Source organism: Myiozetetes cayanensis, unplaced genomic scaffold (assembly GCF_022539395.1).
Source record: "Myiozetetes cayanensis isolate MyiCay16 unplaced genomic scaffold, myiCay2020 scf6-25, whole genome shotgun sequence".
NCBI lineage: Eukaryota > Metazoa > Chordata > Aves > Passeriformes > Tyrannidae > Myiozetetes > Myiozetetes cayanensis.
This window is the reverse complement of record NW_026087853.1, coordinates 51,646,399-51,670,113: the sequence shown is the minus strand read 5'-3', so window position 1 is coordinate 51,670,113 and position 23,715 is coordinate 51,646,399. Positions and strand designations below refer to the sequence as shown.

The window sequence follows — 23,715 nt, the reverse complement described above, 5'->3', positions numbered from 1 at the left end:
ACCCAACACAGAACCACTTCATGGCAGGTTGGTACAGGTTCTCTCTGTGCATATGGAAAAAACATGGATTTGCTCAAGTGCTGCTATTCTGATGGTCAGTCCTTCAGGGCATTCTGCTCCACTTTCATTTTATCTACTTTAGCCATGGTTTTGGAAACACGGAGTGTCTCAAGAGCCTGAATCCCATTATGATCCCACAAACATGCCTCACTGAAAAGCAGTGAAACCAAGTGATTTCCAGGACTTCAGTTTTCTAATCACCAATGCTGGTTTGCCTCTCTTCCTTGGCACTGCTTAAAAAGCCACTGTAATTTGTCCTACAGGTACGAAAAACGCTGGTCAAGAGAGCCAGCCCGAGGATGTTTTGCCACAGAACACATTAACTTTCTGGCTACAGCTCAGAGTCACCTTTCAGCTGCCTTTGGAGCACCCAGTAGTCTCTATGCAAGAGATTTTGGAGTACGAGGAAATAAAAGAAGTGTTTTTGTCCCCCAACACATTTCACCACAAGGACTCCCAAGGTTTTGATGCAGCACACATAATAATTTTGTGGCTGCTTCTGGTGCAACTGGTATAAGCAAATGCCTCCCTTTCCCTCACCCCTCACATCTATGATCAACAAACACACAAATGTGCAGTAGAACACATATCTGCTGAAGCAGTAAATTACCAAATTCACCCTACAGAGAAGTCAGGTTTTTTTACTATTTCAGCTCGGTCACCGCTCTTGTTCTGACAGCCCCTGCTCTGGTAGCACATGGGCTCGGGCCACAGCAAAATGGAGAAGCTGCAGCAGCTGCTTCACTGCCAGGAGGAAAGTTCCCGCTCTGCTGAAGGAGCAGGAAGTGCATATACCTCCAAGATGTGGCTGTCATATCCTCCTTGTTAAATCTGTCTTAGAAGACAGGCCAGCCAAGCACAGAATATGTCTCCATGGTGGGTCCAGAAGTTGTGGAGAACATTGCTTTTCATTTCACCTTCACTGAGTAAGACACTTCAGTATTTTTTAGCTCCTCATGCAATTCTTACAAGCAAAGATATCGCCTAACAGCGGCCTCTGCAAAAGTGACATTCAAATTCAAAATCTTTAAAATACGCTTTGCTGATTTTCACTCTCCAAAACCCTTAAGCTAAAAAACTAATTCAAGGCTTACAAGCATCAGCTACCATAAATCCTCAGAATTCAGTTAAGGGCAGGAAGCAGCTTACTTCCTATTCCAGACAAGTTTTATAGAAAAAAAAAACCCAACAAACCCACAAAAAAGCCTTCACAGCATGCAAGAACAGGAGCACTGCAAAGCTGTTTCAAAACAAACCTCCTAAAACCTGGATCTGATGAGCTGGAACAAGCTTTGGCATCAATGCTGGAGTAACTTTTTTACTTACTTTTGCTCCTGCCACTCTGCTCATTCCCTCTGAGCAGCATAATTTCCGAACTACAATCCTTCCAACAATTAGTTGGAAGGAAAGCTAAAAGAACCCAGGCTTAATTAGGTAGATAATATACCTACCAAAATGCCAGACAGTAATAGTAATTTAAAAAGTTCCTAAGTTTCAATGATTTTTTTTTAACTTCAAAATGTATTGTTCCAAGATTTCACAACCTCTTACAGTGCTTGAGGCATGCAGCTCTGAAATTCCTTTGGTTAATTATCTCAAAGTACTAGGACTCACTTGCTGACAATGGAACACACACAGAAAAAAAGAACACACCTGAATAAATTTTTTCCAATTTTTGCTCAAGCCATCTGAATAAAATGCGTATCAAACTAATGGTCTGGAAATAAAGCAATGCAAAACTCTTGGCTAGTACAGGTTATCAGATAATACACTAAAAACAAGCCAATACATCCTTTCCTTTAATGTAACTTGTACACATTTTATCTTACTTTCATAGAATCATAGAATCACAGAATTAACTGGGTTGGAAGAGACCTCCGAGATCATCAAGTCCAACCCTTGATCCAACCCCACTGTGATTACCAGATCATGGCACTCAGTGCCACATCCAGCCTCATCTTAAAAACCTCCAGGGATGGTGAATTCACCACCTCTCTGGGCAGGTCATTCCAATGCCTGATCAGTCTCTCTGTAAGGAACTTCTTTCTAATATCCAACCTAAACCTCCCCTGGCACAGCTTAAGCCCATGCCCTCTTGTCCTATTGCTGATTGCCTGGGAGAAGAGACTGACTCCCACCTGGCTACAACCTCCTCTCAGGGAGTTGTAGACAGTGATGAGGTCACCCCTGAGCCTCCTCTTCTTCAGACTGAACAACCCCAGCTCTCTTTGCCTCTCCTCACAGGACTTGTGCTCAAGTCCCTTCACCAGCCTGGTTGTTCTTCTCTGGACCTGCTCCAGCACCTCAATATCCTTCCTGAACTGAAGGGCCCAGAACTGAACACAATACTCAAGGTGCGGCCTCACCAGTGCTGAGTACAGGGGAAGGATCACTTCCCTGCTCCTGCTGGCCACACTGTTCCTGATCCAGGCCAGGATGCCATTGGCCTTCTTGGCCACCTGGGCACACTGCTGGCTCATGTTCAGCTTCCTGTCAATCAGCACCCCCAGATCCCTTTCCACCTGGCTGCTCTCCAGCCACTCTGTTCCCAGCCTGTAGCGCTGCAGGGGTTGTTGTGGCCAAAGTGCAGGACCCGGCACTTGGCCTTGTTGAACCTCACCCCGTTGGAATCGGCCCAACTCTCCAGCCTATCCAGGTCCCTCTGCAGAGCCCTCCTGCCTTCCAGCTGATCAACATTCCCTCCCAACTTGGTGTTGTCTGCAAATTTGCTGATGATAGACTCAATCCCCTCATCCAGATCATCAATAAAGATGTTAAACAGGACTGGGCCCAGCACTGATCCCTGGGGACACCACTGGTGACTGCCAGCTGGATGCAGCCCCGTTCACCAGCACTCTCTGGGCCCGGCCCTCCAGCCAGTTCTTAACCCAGCAGAGAGTGCCCCTGTCCAAGCCATGGGCTGTCAGCTTTTCCAGGAGTATATTATGGGAGACGGTGTCAAAGGCTTTGCTGAAGTCCAGATAGACACATCCACAGCCTTCCCCTCATCCACCAGGCGAGTCACCTGATCGTAAAAGGAGATCAGGTTGGTCAGACAGGACCTGCCCCTCCTAAACCCGTGTTGGCTGGCTCTGATCCCTCGTCCATCCTGTAGGTGCTGTGTGTTTGCACTCAGGATGACCTGCTCCATAACCTTGCCAGGCACTGAGGTCAGGCTGACAGGCCTGGAGTTTCCTGGGTCCTCCTTGCAGCCCTTTTTGTAGATTGGCGTGGCATTCGCCAACTTCCAGTCATCTGGGACCTCCCCAGAGAGCCAGGACTGTTGGTAAATGTTGGAGAGCGGCTTGGCAAGCTCTTCTGCCAGCTCCCTCATCACCCTAGGGTGGATCCCATCTGGTCCCATGGACTTGTGTGGATCCAGGTGGCTCAGTAAGTCACTGACTATTTCCTCCTGGAATACACGGGGGCTGTTTGGCTTCCTGTCCCTGTCTACCAGCTCCAGAGGCCAGTTGTCCCGAGGGCCACCTGTCCTACGGGTGAATACTGAGGCAAAGTAGGTGTTAAGTACCTCAGCCTTCTCCTCATCCCTGTGATTCATAGAACAGAATTAAACATATAAGTCTGCTAACCCTCCCATCTACAAGTCACTAACATGACCACAAATATCCTATAATCCCATTAAAGTGCATAAAATATCTCTCTATTTTAAAATACATTAATTCTTCTTTGAAACTGAAAAATTACCTGTGCATGTCACAATTCAATTTCTAAAATTAAAAAAACCCAAACAATTAAATTTCAAGGTTTATCTTGCATTTACTTAAGTACATGGCTAACCAATGTCCCCAGAAGAAAATTAACATATCTGCTCAACAGCAACAGTGCCTGTTGCAGTGCAGTGTGAATATGGAAGTGTGAGGGAAATATAAAGAAATAAGTTGCATCAGTGTGAAAGCAAATAGAGACCATTCATTATGTGCTCAAATCAGGAACCTCAGGGCAAATGGCACTTCCCCCCCTTCACAGACACAACACAGCAAATAACTGACAAATTAAGTCTCTTGTCTCACATATAACCTACTCTTGTGGTTGAAAAACAGTGTTGAAAAGTAAAAGTGAAGCAGCTTTTGCTGCTATTCTGAATGGACCCTACTTCCAGAGACAGGTGTAAAAATACATGGCAGTTACATACACCAGTACATACACCAGTATGGACCAACTGGCTCCACAGTACAAAAAACAGCCTCCATCTCAAATCAACAGAAACTTTTCAGACAGAATTTTGCCTAGAGAAAGCAAAAATAATATAAAGAACAGAGGTCTAACACGAGCTGTGAAGCCCGTTTGGTATCTTCTTTCAGAGGGCACTTTCTTTTCCCCATGTTTCAGTACCTATTTGTTTTCCAGGTATTCCTGGCAATATCCTCCATGTGGAATGAAGTATCATAGATGTTTCACATATTTTTCTGATATACAAGTGGGTCCCTCAGAATAAGAAAAATAATGCCAAGGAGGCCTTCATGTCCAGCAAAGCAGAGCAGATGAGGCTATTCTGGTTTATAATATTCAAATAACCTTTGTGATATTAACAGAGCAGATGTCAAAAGTCTACCCATATAGTACAAAATCCTGTAGAAGCATATGTTATGGGGCAAGGCACATGAAAGCAATCATATCCCCTTTCACAGCCATAAACAACCCCTTTTTTTCATCCCAACAGAATCTCACTTACATTTCAGTCAACTACTTGTTTCTTCCTTTTCACCAGCAAAACCATGTTCATTACCCACTGTAAGCCACTACCTCCTGTCTTTTTTTTCAAAATTAAATCTGCATTAAGTAGTATAATAAAGGTCAATCAAAAAAAAACCCAACCTGCTGCATAAGTTGAAAACTGTCTTATTTCCTGCAGCAATCCAGGAAAAGGTTAGTGAAAGGGAAAGAACTGATGCAAGTCGTAAGGGACCAAAAATCTTTCTAACCATCGACGTTAACTTGTAGAGATCGTGGGCCAATTAAAACCCCACACAAGTCGCTTTCATTCTTTCTGTATCAGTTTTGATGTCATTTCTGAAGGGGCAAGGGTAAATTTCCAGTACTTCATTACTGTTTCAGTTTCTGACACTAGAAGGCAGAACAAGGAAGCAAACATGGTCACAAAATAACCTTTTCTGCAAGAAAGGCCTCCAGAAGAATCACCACTGGACACCTTGAGTTTTCACCTTCTCAGGCTAAAAAACATCATCTCCTTTTGAAATGCCACAAAAAGCCACACAAGGTTTGGTCCTCTTAGGAAGATTAGAAATGCCACGTGCTAATACAGTTGAAGGCTAAAGTACAAGTGAAAAATGATTTTCCAATCTTTCCTCACGAAGTCAGGCTTAAAAAGCAAAGGCAGCAAATATGTTTGGCTTGTTTGAAACACGTTATGTGAATGCTAGATTACAACACAGCTCGCAGGGTACATAGCTGTGAGTTTCCCCATGAAGGATGGCCCAGAAACACAGCTAAACCACATACCACAGCCTGCAGGCAATAAAGCATTCCCAAGGCTGCAGTCACATGTCCAAAAGTAAGAAAGGGGAAGTGTTCAGAAACCTTTTTATAAAACAGAAAACGTCCGGCTAAACAATCCCAAGGCACACAAATGGGTCTGTAACAACTAAGAGGCAAGCTGTAAGGAAAGCTCATGACAAAATAGAGTATTTCACCTCTTATGGCTTCAGTTCTGTCCATCTTTATTTTATCCTTCTCACGGAAGAGGTAATGCCTGCAAGAGCTGAAGGAAACTTGGATGTCTGCATCTCAGATGATCTAAAGGAAAAGACCAGTTGTGGGGAAGAGAAGGAGCTCCCACCAGGCCCCCTGCTTTCTGGGAATGTTAGCAGGATAAGTGCTTGGTAAAGCTTTGCCTGCACCAGAAGGCAGTTCTGCTGTTAGCCAGGAATTGTATTAACACTGAAAGCTGTCCATCAGGACTAGTTTTAACTACAGCAAACAAAATACACCATTGTTTTCCTCCAGTTCATCTGTATCTTTTTGAAATACCACACAGCCAGTTCACAGGAGTGTTTCACTCTGCATACCAAGGCCTCTCACTTGAAAGGGGAGAGAGCTTTCAGATTTGGTACCATTTGCTTGGCACATGAGCACCTTTGCAAAACAGACATTCATGGATCTCTGCTCCTTTCCAACTTTCCTAACTGCTGCCCAGCAGAACCTAGAAGAAGCAACACTGCGGTCTAAGGCCATTACCAGTTGAGCACAGTGCCCTGCTCTTTCTAAAGCTGTTCTCACCCAGCATCTCAGAAACCTTTCCAAAGTAGCCTGTTTTCCCTTCTCTGGTTGAGCTGCAGCCATTCCCAATTTGCTGCATGTTCAACACCTCAGCAGGGAATCAAGACTTTACCCTTTGCAGATGGGGGTGACAGCCCCACCACAATCAGCTGTCTAATATGAAAGGCCCAGCACTGCAGCACTAATGCAAAAGTTCATGACATGGGTAAGAAGGAAACTTCAACATTTCTTCAAGCCAGTGCAAAGGGAACTGCACTCAAACCTGAGAATTTTCCAGATATGAAATGACTGCAGAAATCACTTATCTCATTTTAAAAATAACGAAATAGGAAATTCAGACTCCCAAGCATGTCCCAAAGAGCAGTGTCTGCAAGGAGGAAGAAAAGGCATCCTTTTAACCACATGAAGTTGTGTTAATACATTCACTGGAGATCTAAGAACTCTTGCCATCCACAAGACAGGAGGCAAAAATCTTCAAGGGATCACCCTTCCAACCTGAAAGTATGCCAGCAAGTTTCTCAGTTACTTATAAAGTGGGGGGAAAAAAAATCCCCAAAAGCCAACAAGGTGGAAGGGAGGGAGAAGGGGAAACAGCTGGATACCACACAAAGGACTCCAAGCCAGAAACTGCAGTAAATTGTGTGTTGCAATATTCTCAGCCAACGATAAGGGCAACAGCCAGGCAGGGAAGGAAAGCCTGCTCCCTGGGTGGGAAGCTGTAGTCACACATGAGCAGTTTACATTGCCCTCAGCAAAACATCAATATCACAGTGGTGCTTCCATCGCCCTTCTCCTCTCTTTTCACTTTGCAAAAATCCCCTCACTTTACACATGATGTACAAGCCATTTTGTAAAAGAGGCAGACACGAAAGGTCACAGAGAGAAAAAGCAAAACTGACTGAAATTGAGACTTTGCATCTTTACTTTTGGAATTTTGTGTAAAGGGTAGATGAGTAAAAGCGGAATTTTCCAGAAGCGCAGACAACCTGACGGAGGATCAGTGCAAACCAGAAAGGAGTGCTTTCAACAGCCAGCATTCCTCCAGTGGCTGATTACATTACCTGTGTGGTCTGAGGCAGAAGGTGTAGTGAATACAGGCATTGTATATGATAAGAACAGAGCAGCCTTTCTTTGTCAGTCAGGCTCCTGTAAGCTCCCTTTAAACAGATTGCACAATTTAAATCTTGCTGCAATCAAGGAGATGCAAACACAGATCCACACTAAGAATCTGAAAAATAATCCCAGTAGAAGAGCAATACAGGTTAACCCTGGGCATTAAGGATGGGAAGGAAAGTAAACAACAGCAGATATGAAATTTGGAAATCTGAAAAACCCTGGCTGGGAGCCGATTCTGCAGCCCATCTGCCAACACACAGACACATTGTGATCACCTGGCATCAGCTACAGAAGGCAGCACGAATCTGGAGCTTGCTTGTGGAGAGGGAGCAAGGAGAAACACCCCAGAGCTGGCAGGTCTGAAGCTTTTAACCATGCCAACAGTTTAGGAGATGTGAAATGTCTGCCTGCAGGTAAGGCAGGCTGCACAGTGGGGAACAGACTGGCAAGTCAAAGGCCTGGATCCGAGTCCCAGTTTTCACATTTATTAGTGGCTCTGACCTTCTGCCAAAGCCAAATCTGGCAACATTAAGGAGGGAGCTGTTCTACCTTTTAGAACCATAATCCCTATCTCCCAGAACCAACATCAAAAAGAGGAAAGCAAGCAAGAAGACTGTCCCATTTCTCCTGGGAATATAGCACGCCAGTTAGGGTCAGACTGGCAAAAACAGAAACGCTGTACAGAATGAAAGTCTCCTGCTAAAAAGTGAGTAAGAAAGCAAAACTGAGCAGTTTATTTTGATAGTCAAGTTATCTGTACTTTATGGTCTGGCACAACACCTTGGAGCCCAACGGTTACGTTGTTAGTGGCATGTTAATCACACTGTTTTGATCTCTGGCTGTTCAGCAATTTGCAAATATTTATTATTCAGTACTCCAGTGCTAAACTGCAAACCCCTGGGATTCCTGTACATGGTTTTGCAAGGGATTATTTATGCCTACAGTTCTGATCTTTCTGCTTCTTTCCCCACCCTTCCCTAAGGGGAGAATAGTACAAATACTGAAATCTTGCTTTAGGGTTAAAATACCTATCTGAGCACTGCTGATACTTGTTGGTGAACTTAAAGAGATCTCTGTGCTATTATTATTTCAAGCAAAAACGTTCAGGTGGTGGCTGCTTTTGATCAGAAACAGACATCATCAGAAAAGTCTGTATGTCTCCTTTTCATCAGGAGGGTGACATGAGACTGAACACTCATCTTGCAAGTCACAGTAACACAGAACAGAGGGGGGGGATTTTTTTTTTTCAAAATCACACCGATGTACCAGCTGTGCAAAATTTTAACTACCTCTAAGCAAGCACAGTGATTAGAGATCACATCCATGAACTACTCATGAGTGAAGCAAGAACCTCACCAGCTCTGAGTGCTGGTACAGGAGCTTGTGTCCCCAGCACCAGTCGGTCCTCACAACAAGCAAAATAAGCTATTTACTGAGGACAAGCAGCACATTCCATTTAGTCCAGGCTGTTTAAACGACAGACACACAGAGCTATCAATATACAAAGTATCCTGTGGAAATCCCCATATATGCACCCTGGAAGACAAGAAAAATGCACCCAAGGCCTTACATTATTAAAAGAAGGGGAATAGAAGTTTTATAATAAAAAACATTTTCTCTTAAATATCTAGAGAATAGAAAACTAACATAGTTCAACTGGGACATTAAGCAAACTGCTGTTAAATAGCTTAAGTTTTTGTTTCTTACCTCCTCAGGTACAATGATTAAAGGGTATTTGTCCTCTGATAAGAAGTTAAAAATAACCCACACTTTAAATGCGTCTTCATCACTAATCAGCAAAGGACTTTTAGAGAGGTTCTTTTTAGCACAGAGAGTCCAGCACATCCTGTTGAATTCAACTTTGTCAAAGTTTCCTTGAACCTAAAAAGAAGAAATTGAACAACAACAACAAAAAATTATACGCACGAATGACACAGAATAGCAGACAGACAAAGTTTAACAGGATACAAAAAGCAGCAAGAAAATTCTAGTTTGCAAGAAACAAATCAAGGTCCAAAAAGAGCATGGTAGCAGCCTAGTCTGCGTGGAGTCATATAAGGACTTTTTTCCAGCAAAATTAACATCCAACCTCCAATTTCTGGTCGAGTTAATAACAGCCTGACTTCATGGGAAGGAGGCTACACTGCATTCTGCATTTCCTCTGGCACATTAGCTTTAGCTTCCAAACCATCTTCAGAACTGTCTTAGTTCCAACTGCCCTTCTATTGCACCGGGTTACTGAGATTGTATATAGCAAATCTGGAAACCAGCACAGCCAAAACTATAATGTGGATATGCTACAGGCAATACTGGAACAACAGCTGGGAAAGACCTGTAATATGTTTTTCCACTTCACGTTACTCAAACGTAACTCCTGTAGGATATTCACAGAGTCATTTTTTCTTGACTGCTAATCCACTTTAAACCTTCCCCTGTTCTCAGACTTGCAAATATTCACCTCACTGATAAAAAAATGCCTCCTGTTTTCATTATCCTTTATTGTACCCTGCAACCGGACATACTGATCAGTGAATTATTTGCATATGCAGGAGCTTTAGTGTCCTCTGTTTTCCTTTTAAACCCTCATTTATGTTACAGATTAAACCTATTTATCATCTCCCTACAGCTCAGCAATGATATTTCTTTGCCAACACGTAACTGATAAAGGCATGTTTTGCCTTTGAGACTTTGGAAAATGTGTCTAAGAAACATGTTCTTGTACCTCTTGTGGTAATGGCACCAGTACTGGTCAGTGATATTTTCTTAGACAGGCCTGAGAATGCATCTCAGATGCTTCAAGAACACCAAAGCCAACTGTATGATTTCCTATCCACTCTGGTAAGTGGTCAGATATAGCGGAGGGTGAGCCACAGCGGCCAAGTCAAACACAGACTAAGGAAGTCACTGAACTGATGTGGGTGGAGGGAAAAAGAGAAAAAAAGGCAGAAGTAAACTAGAAACCAACCCCATGCCAAGAAGCACTTTACAGAACAGTTTCCAGGCATAAAAGTGAGCCTATGAAAGAAAACCATAGACTTTGCAAGCTTGCAGAGTGGGCCACCAATGTCAGTGCTCATGTAAGAGGCCAGCTCCAAGCTAGAACTGCCCTGGGAATGAGGTGGAAGTTGTAGGAGCCACAGCTGCTACAGCTACTTCATGTTCTTGTTCACACAGGAATCACAGAATCACACAATTATAGAAAGGTTTGGGTTGAGAGGGGACCTTGAAGATCATCTAGTTCCAACCCCCATGCTGCAGGCAGGGACACCTTCCACTAGACCAGGTTACTCAGAGAGCCCCATCCAACCTGGCCTTGAACACTGCCAGGGATGGGGCATCCACAGCTTGCCTGGGCAACCTGCTCCAGTGCCTCACCACCCTCACAGTAAGGAATTTTTTTCCTAATATCTGATCTAAACCTACTCTCTTCCAGTTTGAAGCCTTGTCCTGTCACTACATGCTCTTGCAAATAGTCTTGTCCCATCTTTCCTGTAAGTTACCTTCAGGTACTGGAAGGCTGCAATTAGGTCACCACAAAGCCTTCTCTTTTCCAGGCTGAACAATTCCAACTTTCTCAGCCCCTCCTAATATGAGAGGTGCAAGAAACATGGGTCCTGAATGAAACACAAACTAAGAGAACAAACACCCTCTGGAAGAAGGGCTAGAAGCCATGTTTCCTTCTCCTTCCTTGTATTTGGCAGAGCTTCATCCCTTGGCTACTCTTGCCTGTGCTTTTTCTGTCTGTCCTCCCCACCCTGCCCAATGAAGCCTGACTTCTTTTCTGGAACAGCTTCTCCCACCCAGAAGATGAGCAGTTCCACCTTGGTAATGTCCTAGTGGTTACGCTGCTCCCGAGGAAGACGCCAACAGGGCGGGAAACCTCCTTTCCTGCAGCCACCACCTGGCAAGTGCTCTAAGCACTGTAAATAAGATGGGATGCCCTCGGAGCAGCTCATGTTTTAAGGCATGGCAGCAATCAGTGACCACAGGGAGATGGGTGGAGAAAGGCACAGGCCCTGGCTGGGCAAGTGCAGCAAAGTCGGACTGCACTCGCCTCAGGAACTCGTGTCAGAGCCCAGGTCACCTGTTACTGCCACCAGGACTGTGCAGGAGGTTTCAGAACCATTTTGCCACAGGGGAATAGGTTCTTCTGTGCCACCGGTCCCATTTTAGATATGTAAGTCCTTTTTACAGCCTTGATTCTGAAAGGGACTTTGTGGAGCCCACGTGTCATCCAGAGCAGAGGCACTGATTAGGAATTATTCAGGAACAATAATTACATCAGCATACAAGCCTCAGCTTTCCAAAAATATAACAAGCATTGGTAGTGTAACTAGCACTCATGAAGTTGCCTGGAAGATGAGATAACCTGAGGTTTAGAACAATGTCTTTCTTTGTCTCCCCCCACTACGACTCTCCCTGGCTATAAATAAGGCCTGTTGTAAAACAGCACCATCGCTATCGCTGAAAAGGAAACATTTTCAACTGGTATTTAAAGATATAGATTGAAAATAACAGAACATGCTAAAATATAATCATGAAACCAAGGAAAAGAAATTATGAAAAGACTGTATTGGCAAATGACAGCTGAAAGAAACGTAGAACAAGAAAGATTTTGTTTCAGATGCAAGAAAATACATCTATCTGCTAAGTAACAAGCTGTGTGATACTGGAAACCATCAATTAGGTAACACTAATTATTCAAACTGTTTATTAAAATTCCCTATGTGGATAAAGGAAAATTAGTTGCAACCAATTTACCTCATTTAACTACCTCGGTCTTCTTGGCAATTGTGTCTTTCTTGATGATTTCTTCGTTCAATATAAAAAGGTTTTAGTGCAGAGTAACACACAGGATAAGCCAGCACCAGAAAACATAAAAAGCTACAACTGTGTTTCAGAGTACAATAGAAGTTATTTTCAAAGGTTACAAAGTCTTCTCAATAAAATTGTAAGTCACAGTCACATAGTTTTAGCAGAGTTCTAAGAATTCGTTCCTTAAACACTTTATGAAAGTCATAAAGCAAAATATCTTGAGATCAAAAAAATATCTCTCTTGAGCAGGTGGCTCTTACTCAAATCAATTAATTTACCACGAGATGTATGACTGGTAATTGAGAGAACCTCCTCTGTATTTGGGAGTATAAAGAATCACTCCTTCTTTAGTAGCTCTGCTCACTAGCAGAGACTAATAGCATTTCTGCTACGATCACCCCACCTAAAAGAACAGATTACGCCTTGGAAGAGTGAAGAAAGAAGGAGTTTCTTGTGTGCTTTTTTTGCTTGTTTGTTTTAAACAAAGGAGACGTGCTATGAACCAGTGACTTCATCCCACTGCATGTTGGTTTTTGGCACTGACGTAGAGTCATCTCTAAAAGAAGAGATGTCACAGTCAAGATTTTTCCCATCCAAAAAGCCTTCTGTCAAAACAACGGCACTAATTCTTAATAGTATATATCTAAACTGTTTACAAGCATTTAGCCAGGACTAAATAACGTGAAGTTACAGGTAATTTAATCCTGTTCCTTGATCTTTAAAGATCAACTAATGGCACGGGTATATCAGGTATATATAAGGCCAGATCAGTGTCTGAAAAAACAACACCAGAAGCTATATACAGTCACGCTCTTTCCTTTCATGAGAAAGCAAGGTAGCTTGTCTTTTGTTTTTACCATGGTATCCCAGAGCAGCTAAACACTGCAAATTCTCACCTACTTGCTTACATAGGGGGTCTGTCATTTTCGAATTAAAATGTTATTTAAATGCAATTGCTCCTCATTTCCTTACTATTTTTCCTATAAACACCCGTTAACAATAAAGCACTTTTATATTTGAAAAAGCCTTCCACATCTCTCTTTTTTTTTTTAACCTAATGATTTGCTACTGCCTACAAATAATATAAGCAGACTGTGGCTCAGCCTCTCCCACTGTAATCCTTTGGTCAAAATAAATTAAGACCTTTTCTTTTTTCATAGAACTTTTATCTAAACTGCTTGCTCTCTGTTGAAGCTTACAGGAGCTCAGACTGCCAACACGAAGCAGAAATGAGATCACAACTTCTTAGGGACATAGCAAGAGTCTTCAGCATCAAACAATCAAGACACTAATCTGGTACCTTTTTGTGTATTAATGGCCAACAACTCCCACACATCAAACAGAACACTCTTGGGGTGTCTCTCATACTCTCTGGGAATGAGAGAAACACAGACCAGAGAAGCAGAGGAGCTCTTAAGTCTTAGCTAGGTATGCTTCTACTGTTTCCAAGCTGCCAGACTGCATTTTTTATATATATATATATATATATATATATATATATCTCACATTTTCCACCAGTATTACATGTAGAATAAAGAATGAGTAAAAATCAGCCAATCGGGCTAAGGAGTTTGCATCATCTGCAATTGCTGCTTCGGACTTTTTGACAGTGTGTCGATTCAGGAGTTTTTAGCATAATAAAAGAAAGCAAACAGCTCTGTATCTCTGCAGCCACAACATCAAAGCTTGAGGGTTTCTGGGGTTGACCCCAAGTGTATGAGAAATCAGTGGTACTGAAGCTCATAGTAGCACTACCATGGGGGCTGCTTTTTACTGTCCAGTGCAGTATCACAACATCAGCTCTCAGAAAAAGAGCAGGAAGATAATTGTTTGGGTTTTTTTTAACTTTCAAACTCAGTGACTGCCTCTCAGAACACAGTGGAGAGGAGAGCAGGGGAAACCCTGCTGGCTTTGTAGCAGGGTTTCCCCCAAAACAAGGCACAGCAAAAGAGTGAAGACACGAAAGGAAAAAACTTGCAAGACAGAACTCAACAATGCTGCCTAATGTCACCCACTGTAACTTATCTGAAAGGATGTACTTATTAGAATACGTTGTGAAGAACATAGAAGATATTTTTGCCCTTTCTGTTTGCAAAGGAGTCTGTGACAACATTCTGTTGTAGCTGTAGGATACAGTAGGACAATCTAGAGCTCCAAGACGCTTTCTGATAGATTCAAGCTGAGGTGCTTTACTGATATGAACATGGTTGTGCATGAACACAGCTTAGACAAGGGCCAGATGTAACAGGAAACAGAAACCAAGGAGAGAAGAAAGAAGTAGAAAACAGTGCACCCTTCCATTTTTAGGCACAGGCTCTCCAGAGAACCCGCCCCACCATGACCCCACCACCACCAGTGTCTTCACACCCGTTTTCTGTAAAGACACTCCAATAACAACAACTGATAAAAGAAAAAAACAACAACAGCACTAATTCAAAACTTACCTTTTCCAAGATGAATTTGTTTAGGTAAGGCATGTAGCCCTGATTGGAAACTGGCCCTTCATCATCATCCCTAAAGTGCTCTTCCAAGGCCACCGGGTCGTGGGGGACATTTAACACTGTACACAGGTTGTGAGAAAGGACCTAGGGACAGAAGAGATACCAGTGACACTGCTGTCAGCCTTAACCACGTGCAAAGTGACACTTTGATGTCAGCACAAGTTCTGCCCCATGAATTTTTGTCAAAAAACAAAACAGAACTAGAACAATGGCTTCAGACAGCTGCACATTTCCAGAAGCAGTGTGAGCACAGAGAGGTCCAGCCCTACAGCCCTGCAAAGGCTGCTACAGAAGCTCCCCTTTGTACACATATACCCATGGGGCTGTAAAGCAGGAGAGGCACACAGAAATACCAGAGTAGTATTTACAGAGTGAAATCAGATATAGCTATGGAAAACAACCACAAACACCTAGCCTTTGAAATTATAAATATTTATATCTACTGCAAATGAGTAACAGAGAAAACAACTCAATATGTAACTTTCGTTTACTAAGAAGTGACCAGTCAGATTAAAGCATTAACTATGGATTTCTCTCATCTGCTTTTGGGCTGCTTCTCAACATTCACCCCACGTTTCAGCTGGCAAGGAAAAGTAACGTTACAGAAAGGGGAAGGGTTTAGGCGTGCTTCTCAAATTTTTATTTTAAAAAGGTATTTGCATGAATTATGTCAAGAGCATAACAGCCACCAGCACTCACGTCTGTTCTTGAGAAATGACCTTCTAGAAGAGACTACACACTTGACTAATTTTAAGGAAGTACTGAGTTACTGAAAACTAACTGGTAGCCGACACACCTCAACTCCTTCAGCTTGAGCTGAGCTTTGCACACTCAAACCAACACCTCAGTGCCAACAGGAAGGCAGAGCTTGAGCAGCAGCAACTCCTGTGCCACTGGCACTTTCCCTAGAAAAGGCAAAGCACCATCCCTTTCGTTGTTCACACTGGAATCAGGTCAGTCCTGCCCACCTCACCCTAAGCATGCTGTCACTGGGAAGCCCTCTCCCTTGGCATGATGCAGAGCTGAGCCTCTGGAGACCATGTACCAGCTACACGAACTGGCTTAAGGATTTAACTTCACACCCCCTGGAATGGTCTGCCTGGAAAAAATGTACCAAAGGCAAAAAGCACAGGTAAAACAAAATTAAGCAGAAGTAAAACAGAACCCATCTTTTGAAAAGGTGTGCTGCTGGTGGTATTATTTTTTTTTAAATCAACAACTACATGGAACAGACTGCAATTGAATTTTGGCATATGGTCTAGTTTTTCATAAAATTTAAAAATCCAAATTAAAAAAACCAACCAACCAAAAAAAAAAAAAACACAAAACCACAAACCATACCCAAATGATGCAAACAGAAAGCAGTAAAAAAAATGTGTAGAAAATTTATAAGCATGTCTACAGTGGTCAAGATGAAGCTAGCTGCAAAACAAGAAGTGAAAGTCTGAAGTTCTGAAAGCCTAGGAAATCAAACCAATGCTATACACTTAAAATGTCTGGGCTTTCCCCCACCCACCCTCCCTCCCCCAAAAGTACATTTACTTTTCTTATGTATGATAAGGAGATATGCAGAATCTGAGTTAGTTAGCAGAAAATTCTACAAGGATTGTGCCCAAAATGCATGATTAGATCAGAGGAGAATTCCTCTCTACATACCTCCAAAGTTAAACTTTTTTTAGAAGAATAGACATTTCCATGAGAAACACATATTTTCAGTGAAGAATGCTAGCACTAAGGCATTGGAGCTAATGAGGTGTAAAAGTTTAAAAACACTTAAAACAACAGCATCAGCCATACTACAACAAAAGCTACATTTCAGAAAGCAGCAAAACACCATTTAAAAGTTATCATATTTCACACTACCCTTTATCAACGGTGTATTTTCCTTCAGTCTATCCTTATTTCTAACCACCACATCAAATCAAATAATTGAGTCCATGTGATTTACATATGGGTTGGGGGAACATACTATCATATGTGTTTCCCCTTCTATTTAAGGCTTCTGTTGTTATTTATAGAAGCCTGAGGAATTCTTGAATTTCCGAGAGAGAGAGATGACCACCATTTTCCAACCACACTGTAGTTGCTGGTACTATAACAAAAGAAAATACTCAGCTAATAAAAATATTCTAAAAGCAAAACTCATTTAAGCTTACTACCAAAGTAAACTAGAAGTCTCAATAAAATACTTTCTTATCACGTCCTTTCTACCTATTTCTCTTCTCCTTTTTTCAGCCTGGTTGCTGTGCTTGGACTATCAGAAACCTAGGTGGTTTCCACATTAAGCAAGCAATTTACTAGGAAAGAATTCCACTTTCAATGATTTTCTAATATCTGCCTTATCTGCGATCTCTCCTGTGCCCAGTGCTCTCCTTTCATAACTGAGGAAATTCCTCGGTGCCTGCCAAAGCCTGCCGTTCTCCAACGCGGCCAAGCGCCAGCTGAATTCTTCAGTTGCAGGGTAAGCCTGAAAAATTCTGCACTGAGGTCTCGTTTTGTTTGGTTCTCTCAAAACACATTATCTGGACCATAAGATACTCTATTCTAATGAGTAACTGAAAAAAAAAAAAATAGATGAGCACTAGTTTAATTAGGGTACAAAAAATCACCTCGTCTTGCAGAAACTCCATGAACCATGAAGAAGTTTTGCACCACTGAGGATTATTCCCCTCCTCACCACGCCCACAGGGTTGCTAGGCAGCTTTTTCTTTCCTCACTTACTATGCTCTGGATGCCACTTTCAACAATCTACCTTCACGCCAGAGCCAACTCCTACCCCAGCCCGGAGGCTCATCTCTGTGCTGCAGCACACGGGTACAGAGGGGCTCCCCAAACAGGAGTCCATGAGACAGCACAAGCAGCCTGCACAGGGTTCATGACACCACTGTACTCCAGGTGTCATTCCTTCACTTTCCATGAGGAGTTTTGTAACAAAGATGCCTAGTGGCATGCCATCTTTCCCTGGGAACACTGCAGGCGTTCTGCTCTAAATACAAATATCCAGATGAAACACGCCAGCTGAACACCGAAGGTCCTCACAGACTTTGGATTTACTTTATTTGTGGCCCATTTCATGTTGCTTTACATTCAGCTCTACTCTGCCATAGCTGCTCCCCTCTGAGCTCCTATTTTCCAAAACTTCAGCACGTGTTGAATTGTTACCATCTGAGTAGTTCCATTTAACCATGTCCATAAAAGTGACCTGTGTTTCTACAGGGAATGGGAAGATTTGCTGGACTACTTATTGCTCAGCAACAAAAATTTGGCCCAGATGACAGTAGGAGCACTACCAGGGCAGACTAATCCTGCAGTTGCTATTGTCAGCTTCTTTGGTGTTTTTTTCTTTTTCTTTTCCATCTGTCAGGGGAGTCTTCTCCCTCCCCCGTCTCTTTTTCGGATTGTAAAATGTTGGCATCACAGATCCCGACAGCTCCATTCAGAGGCTTTGTGTGAATTCATTCCAAGACATTCTTGGCTCATCTCTCCCTGACATCCATGTCAGCAGCCAGCCAGCCAAAATAAGGCTACTCACAAGTGCTTTCCCTTTTTTCCTTTTATGACCAGTGTGAAAGCAGCATCGTATATGCCCCTTGTCGGAGTCTCACTGATGTAGCACCGGGGTTAGTGCAACGTCGTCTTTCCCAGTATTCCAGCCCAGCCTCCACCAGCTCAGGTTCACCCACATCACCTCGCTGTTCCTTCTTTTGCTCTGTTTGCCCTTGGGCACTCACAGACCCCTTGTCACCATTTCCAACGGGCTCACTCTTCCTCTTGCCTTCATTATCAGCGTGCCCCCTTTGGCCCCCGACACACCCTGGTGTCAGCCTGCTTCTGTCCAATTGCTGAGGGAACTGCTTTTCTGTCCTGCCATTCCTAGACCTTAGGAAAAGCTCCTTGTAAATATACTCTGTGTACTGCACCCTTCTTCTACATCTCCCCTGAAACCAGTGAACAAAACAGAATCACGGAATCAATTAGTTTGGAAAAGACCTCCAAGATCATCAAGTCCCACCTCTGACTGAACACCACCACGGTACCAAGTGCCATGTCCAGTCCTTCCAGGGACAGTGATGCCACCACCTCCCTGGGCAGCCTGTTCCAATATCTAATCACCCTCTCTGTGAAGAAATTCCTTCTGATGCCCAACTTAAACCTCCTCTGGCGGAGTTTAAGCTCTCATCCTGTTGCTGGTTCCCTGGGAGAAAAGACTGACCCCCACCTGCTACAACCTCCTTTCAGGTAGTCATAGAGAGCAATAAGGTCTCCCCTGAGCTGCCTTTGCTCCAGACTAAACACCCCCAGCTCCCTCAGCTGCTCCTCATTGGACATGCATTCCAGAACCTTCACCAGCTTTGTTGCCCTTCTCTGGACTCACTCCAGCACCCCAGTGTCCTTCCTGAATTGAGGGGCCCAGAACTGGACACAGGTCTCGAGGTGTGGTCTCACCAGTGCCTCACCTCACTAGGGAAGAATCACTTCCCTAGTCCTGCTGATGACACTGTTCTTTGACACAAGCCAGGATGCCATTGGCCTTCTTGGCCACCTGGGCACACTGCTGGCTCAAGGACAAGGGTTAAACAGGCCTGTTTTTCCACTGGGAGCTGCTCCCCTCAAGTACAGTCTCACAGCCCCATCATTGCCTAATGCCCCCTGTTTTGGTCTACAAGTTGCCTTGGTTTGTGACCTCCTGTGGAAGAGGAGCATCCCTCCTCTCACACTTCACCAACGCAATTCCTCACGGAATTCCTCACATAGACACTTCTGAGCCGCGTTAAGAGCACGAGAGTACGACTCTCTCATAGTGAGTCACACTGACTAATTTCCTACCCCCCTTCACTGCTGCACAAAGCCAATTGTCCAGCCTGGGTCCTGCCCACCCGTCACAGGCTCTCACCCCTGCCACTGCCTTGCTACATTGTTCAAGGTCTTCCTCTCCCTTCGGACCATCCCTCTTGCCCCTGATTACACCACTCTTCCTCTTCCCACCGGCCACTCACTGCACATTTAGTAGGAAGGCAGAACAAAGATAAGAGGTATAATAACCCTATAAACACCCCAGATATGAGAAAAGACCAGTTTAAATTTTCTAAGCCTAACGAGTAACTTTGGTCACGCACATATTACGGGCCCAAATGAGACAGTACGTTCACAAGTGGCTCACCATCCACGTTCTGTAGGTATCACGCCAGGAACCCAAGACTCTAAGACTTAGAAAACCCTCCCCAATGTAGCACATAAAACAACAGGAGCCAAATAAACTCACTGCCTAAGCAGATACAAGCCACGAAGCAACATACCAAGAGCTTCCAGAGAGAGTGTAAAAACTAACTGATGTGTATTCTTTCCAAGACCCAATCACACACACTACAAGCAGTTCTGCTGGCTGTCAAGTGCAACTATATTTAAAACCACGGGGTTTGAAGATCCAGACAAAAGCGGATTTAATGTTGGCACATTACAGAAACTTTTAAAATAAGTCAGTTTTAAAATTGCAGATTGCAGATGAAATTGGATTTAAATATAGGAGAGAAGGTATTGGCATGCAGCTCATGCTCAAACCACAGCAGCAGCTGTACCTGCACACACAGAACTGACACTTGAGCCTTGCTGTATCGGTGTTTGAATGTGCTGAAACACAGTGACAAAATCATGATTGTGTCCAGCTTTAAAGCTGTAATTTAAGAACAGAAACACAAATGTTTCTGCTGGTGTAGAAAAAGGGATAAGATCTGCAGCCAGCATAACAGTAGAATTTATGAAGGTTACAGATTAAAAAAAGTAAAAAAAAAAAAATCAGTGCATACTGGAAGAAGACAATATTCAAAATTACACAGAGGACTGATTTGACTGTCTCTTCTCTCAGCAGCTAAGAACATATACAAAAGATACAAATGGATAAAAGACATCTCATAAATCCTTACTATTCCAAGCAAGTCCTGGTTCTTCCTCCAAGCATTTGCTGCTTCTCCAGACCCAACTGACTCACCTCCATCCCTTTGCTCCAGATGTATTAAAAACAAATGTGTGATGCAAACCCTTCACAGTAGGGTCTCAGCTACATAACACACACACACACACACTTATTTTTCTCATAGTATTTAAAGAAAATTATCTATTTTTATGGAAGGCTCAAAGATCACTTCTAGGCAGAGTAACTAGAAATCACTGTATTTTACAAAGAAACCTGTTATATATAGGAACATCTGTTCAGTATGATGGCAACACCTTATACTGGATTACACAAACCAAAGATTCATTGCCAGTAAGTTTTCTTACTGAGGAGGGAAGGGTTCATCAGGTTACAACACTACCATTCTCAGAAAATAAATATGATTTTATTATTTTTTTAATTAGTTTCACTAAATTATTAAACATTTTTCTAGTGTCACAGATCTCTACTAACCTCTTTATCTCCAAGCATCATCTCTCCGTTTTACAAGAGTGCTTATCTTCCTCATGGTAATGTGGATGAGAAATACTTTATTGTGAAACGCCCTCTTAGTACAACATAGACCCACCTCAATCAGATAGAAACTTCTCTTTGCTGTCCTGCCTGCCCTTTCCAACACACCCATGCGAGGCTGCTGCCATCACGCACACCTTTTCTCCCGAGCAGGACTATCACAGTTTGACACCACATTCATCATTTGCCACAAAAAATCTATGGAAGAACAATCTCTACCCCTTCCTGTGTCTCCTGAAAACTAATTCTTGGTGGCCAAAGGAGAAGGCAGCAGCCTCACTTCAGACTTGTTTCTGCACTCCCAGATTCTCCACTTGACACTTCCCTCGGGAGCCTTGATATTACAGACAGAACTGCACAGACATCTAGAGCCCCACATTTTTTTCATCCCTTCTCTCTCACAGGCAGATGGAAATAGCAAAACTGTCCAGGAAGATGCCTGATAGGTAACAAGGAGACAAGTTTAATTTCCCTCTCCTTTTTATTTTTTTACCTTTTTTATAAACACGAGTGTTTGTAGACATGGGGCTCTAGTGAGACAGCAGAGCACAACACTGTGCTTCAGTTTGGAAATACAACTGCTGCTTTAGTTCACCTGGGCCAGTCAGTGATTTTAGAGGCAAAGGAGCAGAACCAGCCCACCAGCATTCTGGCCTGCTTCCTTAGCCATTTCATTCAGCCCAGCACTTGTGGACCACGTTGCAGCTTTTCCACCAGCCATGCTGCAGACACACTCCCAGGTGAGTGCACTGAGCACACGTGTCACGTCAGTGCACACAAGGTGTGGAAGGCAGCGTGACAGGAAAACAGGATTCTTTAAAAAGCAGGTCGATGGAAAAAAAAAAAGCCTCTCTGCAACCTGCTTCAGTTAGTCCTGCAGCACTGCTACACAAATACTCCCTTTCACAACGCCACCTGTAAAAGATCCGGAACCTGCACAGGTTTTCAGCTTGAGCTCAGTCAGGTCTGGCCTCTCGCCTGGCTCCTGCCCCACAGTCACTTCTGGCCAAGTTCAGCTCTATCTCACGGCCCGATCACCCCGAGAGAAGAAAAGGAGAAGAGGAACAGGTTGCTTGCAGAACGCTGCCTGTTCTGGACACTCATTACATAATTCTAAAACCAAAGTTCATTAGCTACCAGCCACACTTGGAAATGCCGCCCACAGCTCGGCCACTCATGGAGTTAATCCCACGAAAGGCGCCAACTTCAGCTAGCTGCTGTGTCCCACACAACCCCAGCACTCAGTACAAGGACCCACAGTCCCAAATGTCAACAGGTGTTGCGTTCTTATTCAAAATATTTATTTAGCCAGATTCCTGCTATTATTCCCAGGCCAAGATGGTCCCATAAAGCAGGGCCAAGATGGGACTGAATTCAGCGAGCTGCCTGAGAGCTCTTTTAAGAGCACAAACACTACTTCAGCGTATAAGCTAAGGAAAGAATGGCACAGTTGGAGCCTCTTGAGTAATTCTCCTGTTTATATCCAAATAAGAGGGCACTGTGGAACCTTGCTCTCCCCTTTGGCAAGCTGTGAATTTCACTTGGACGCAGCCAACCCCTATAGATGGGACCTTGTGGCTACCCCACAAAAGATTTTGGCCAGAAATGGTACCAAGGACATGCGGCTGAGAGCGGACCAGAAGCACAACAAGGGTCTGTGCACTGACATCTCGGGCAGGACGAAGCGCTTGCCTGGGCTGAATGAAAATCAGCCTGCTCGGGCTCCGGGGTGTCCGGGCCAGCCTCCCGCGGGACGGAGGCGCCCAGGGCCGCGGGCACAGGCGATGCCGTGGGACGAAGCACAGCCCGGGTGGGGAACACGCAACGCCCAGCCCCAAGAGAGCCCTGAACGCGGGTGCCCGTGCCCAGCCCGGGCAGGTCCCAGCCCCGTCCCCCCTGCCGGCTGTGGAGCCGCTCGGTGGGGACAGCCCGGGCCGTGTCACGGCCCCTCGCACCCCATCGGGCCCCGCCACCCCGCGCTTGCCTTGAGCTGGGACTTGGAGACCTTCCCGCTGCGGTCGAGGTCGAGGGCGGTGAAGGCGTGCCAGATGGACTTGAGCAGCTCCTCCTTGAGCCCCACCATGGCCGGCCCGCTCCCCGCGCCGCTCCCAGCGCCGCTCTGCCCTCGCTGCTCCGGCCCCGCCGCGCCCGCCCCGGGGGCGGGTGCCCAGCCCTGCCCGGCCCTGCCCGGCCCCGAAGGCGCCGCCCCGGGAGCACGGCCCGCCCCGCCGGCCCGGCCCGGGCACGGGGACCAGGGAGAGCCCCCGGGTCCTGCCCCGCGCCCCTCCGGGGTGCATCGCCATCGAAGTTGAGCTGCACACCCGCCTTTCTAAGTCACTTCGCTGTTCTCCAGTACTGTTAAAATACCAGGTAGGATTCTCACGCATCAGTTGAGATAGTAAATAAAACGGCCTTGTTGTTGAAATGTGTCACTAGATAGGCCAAATAAGTACTGCAGGGTAGTGAAAGCTGTCTTGAAGGTAGCAATGAGCCTGGTACTTT

The 23,715-nt window shown here is 44.4% G+C and overlaps 1 protein-coding gene across 1 annotated transcript in view; it reads right to left on the bottom strand.

Moving 5' to 3' along the window:
* SWAP70 (switching B cell complex subunit SWAP70) overlaps positions 1 to 23,396 on the bottom strand; it is a 40,182-nt gene extending 16,786 nt beyond the window's left edge. Inside the window, exons 1-3 of the mRNA XM_050335968.1 lie at positions 23,198 to 23,396; positions 14,694 to 14,834; positions 9,142 to 9,315 (exon numbers count right to left, since the gene is read on the bottom strand). Of these exons, the coding sequence (XP_050191925.1) occupies positions 9,142 to 9,315; positions 14,694 to 14,834; positions 23,198 to 23,296 (414 nt within the window). The 5' untranslated portion in view covers positions 23,297 to 23,396. The remainder of the gene's footprint in view (positions 1 to 9,141; positions 9,316 to 14,693; positions 14,835 to 23,197) is intronic.
* Positions 23,397 to 23,715: the final 319 nt, after the last annotated feature.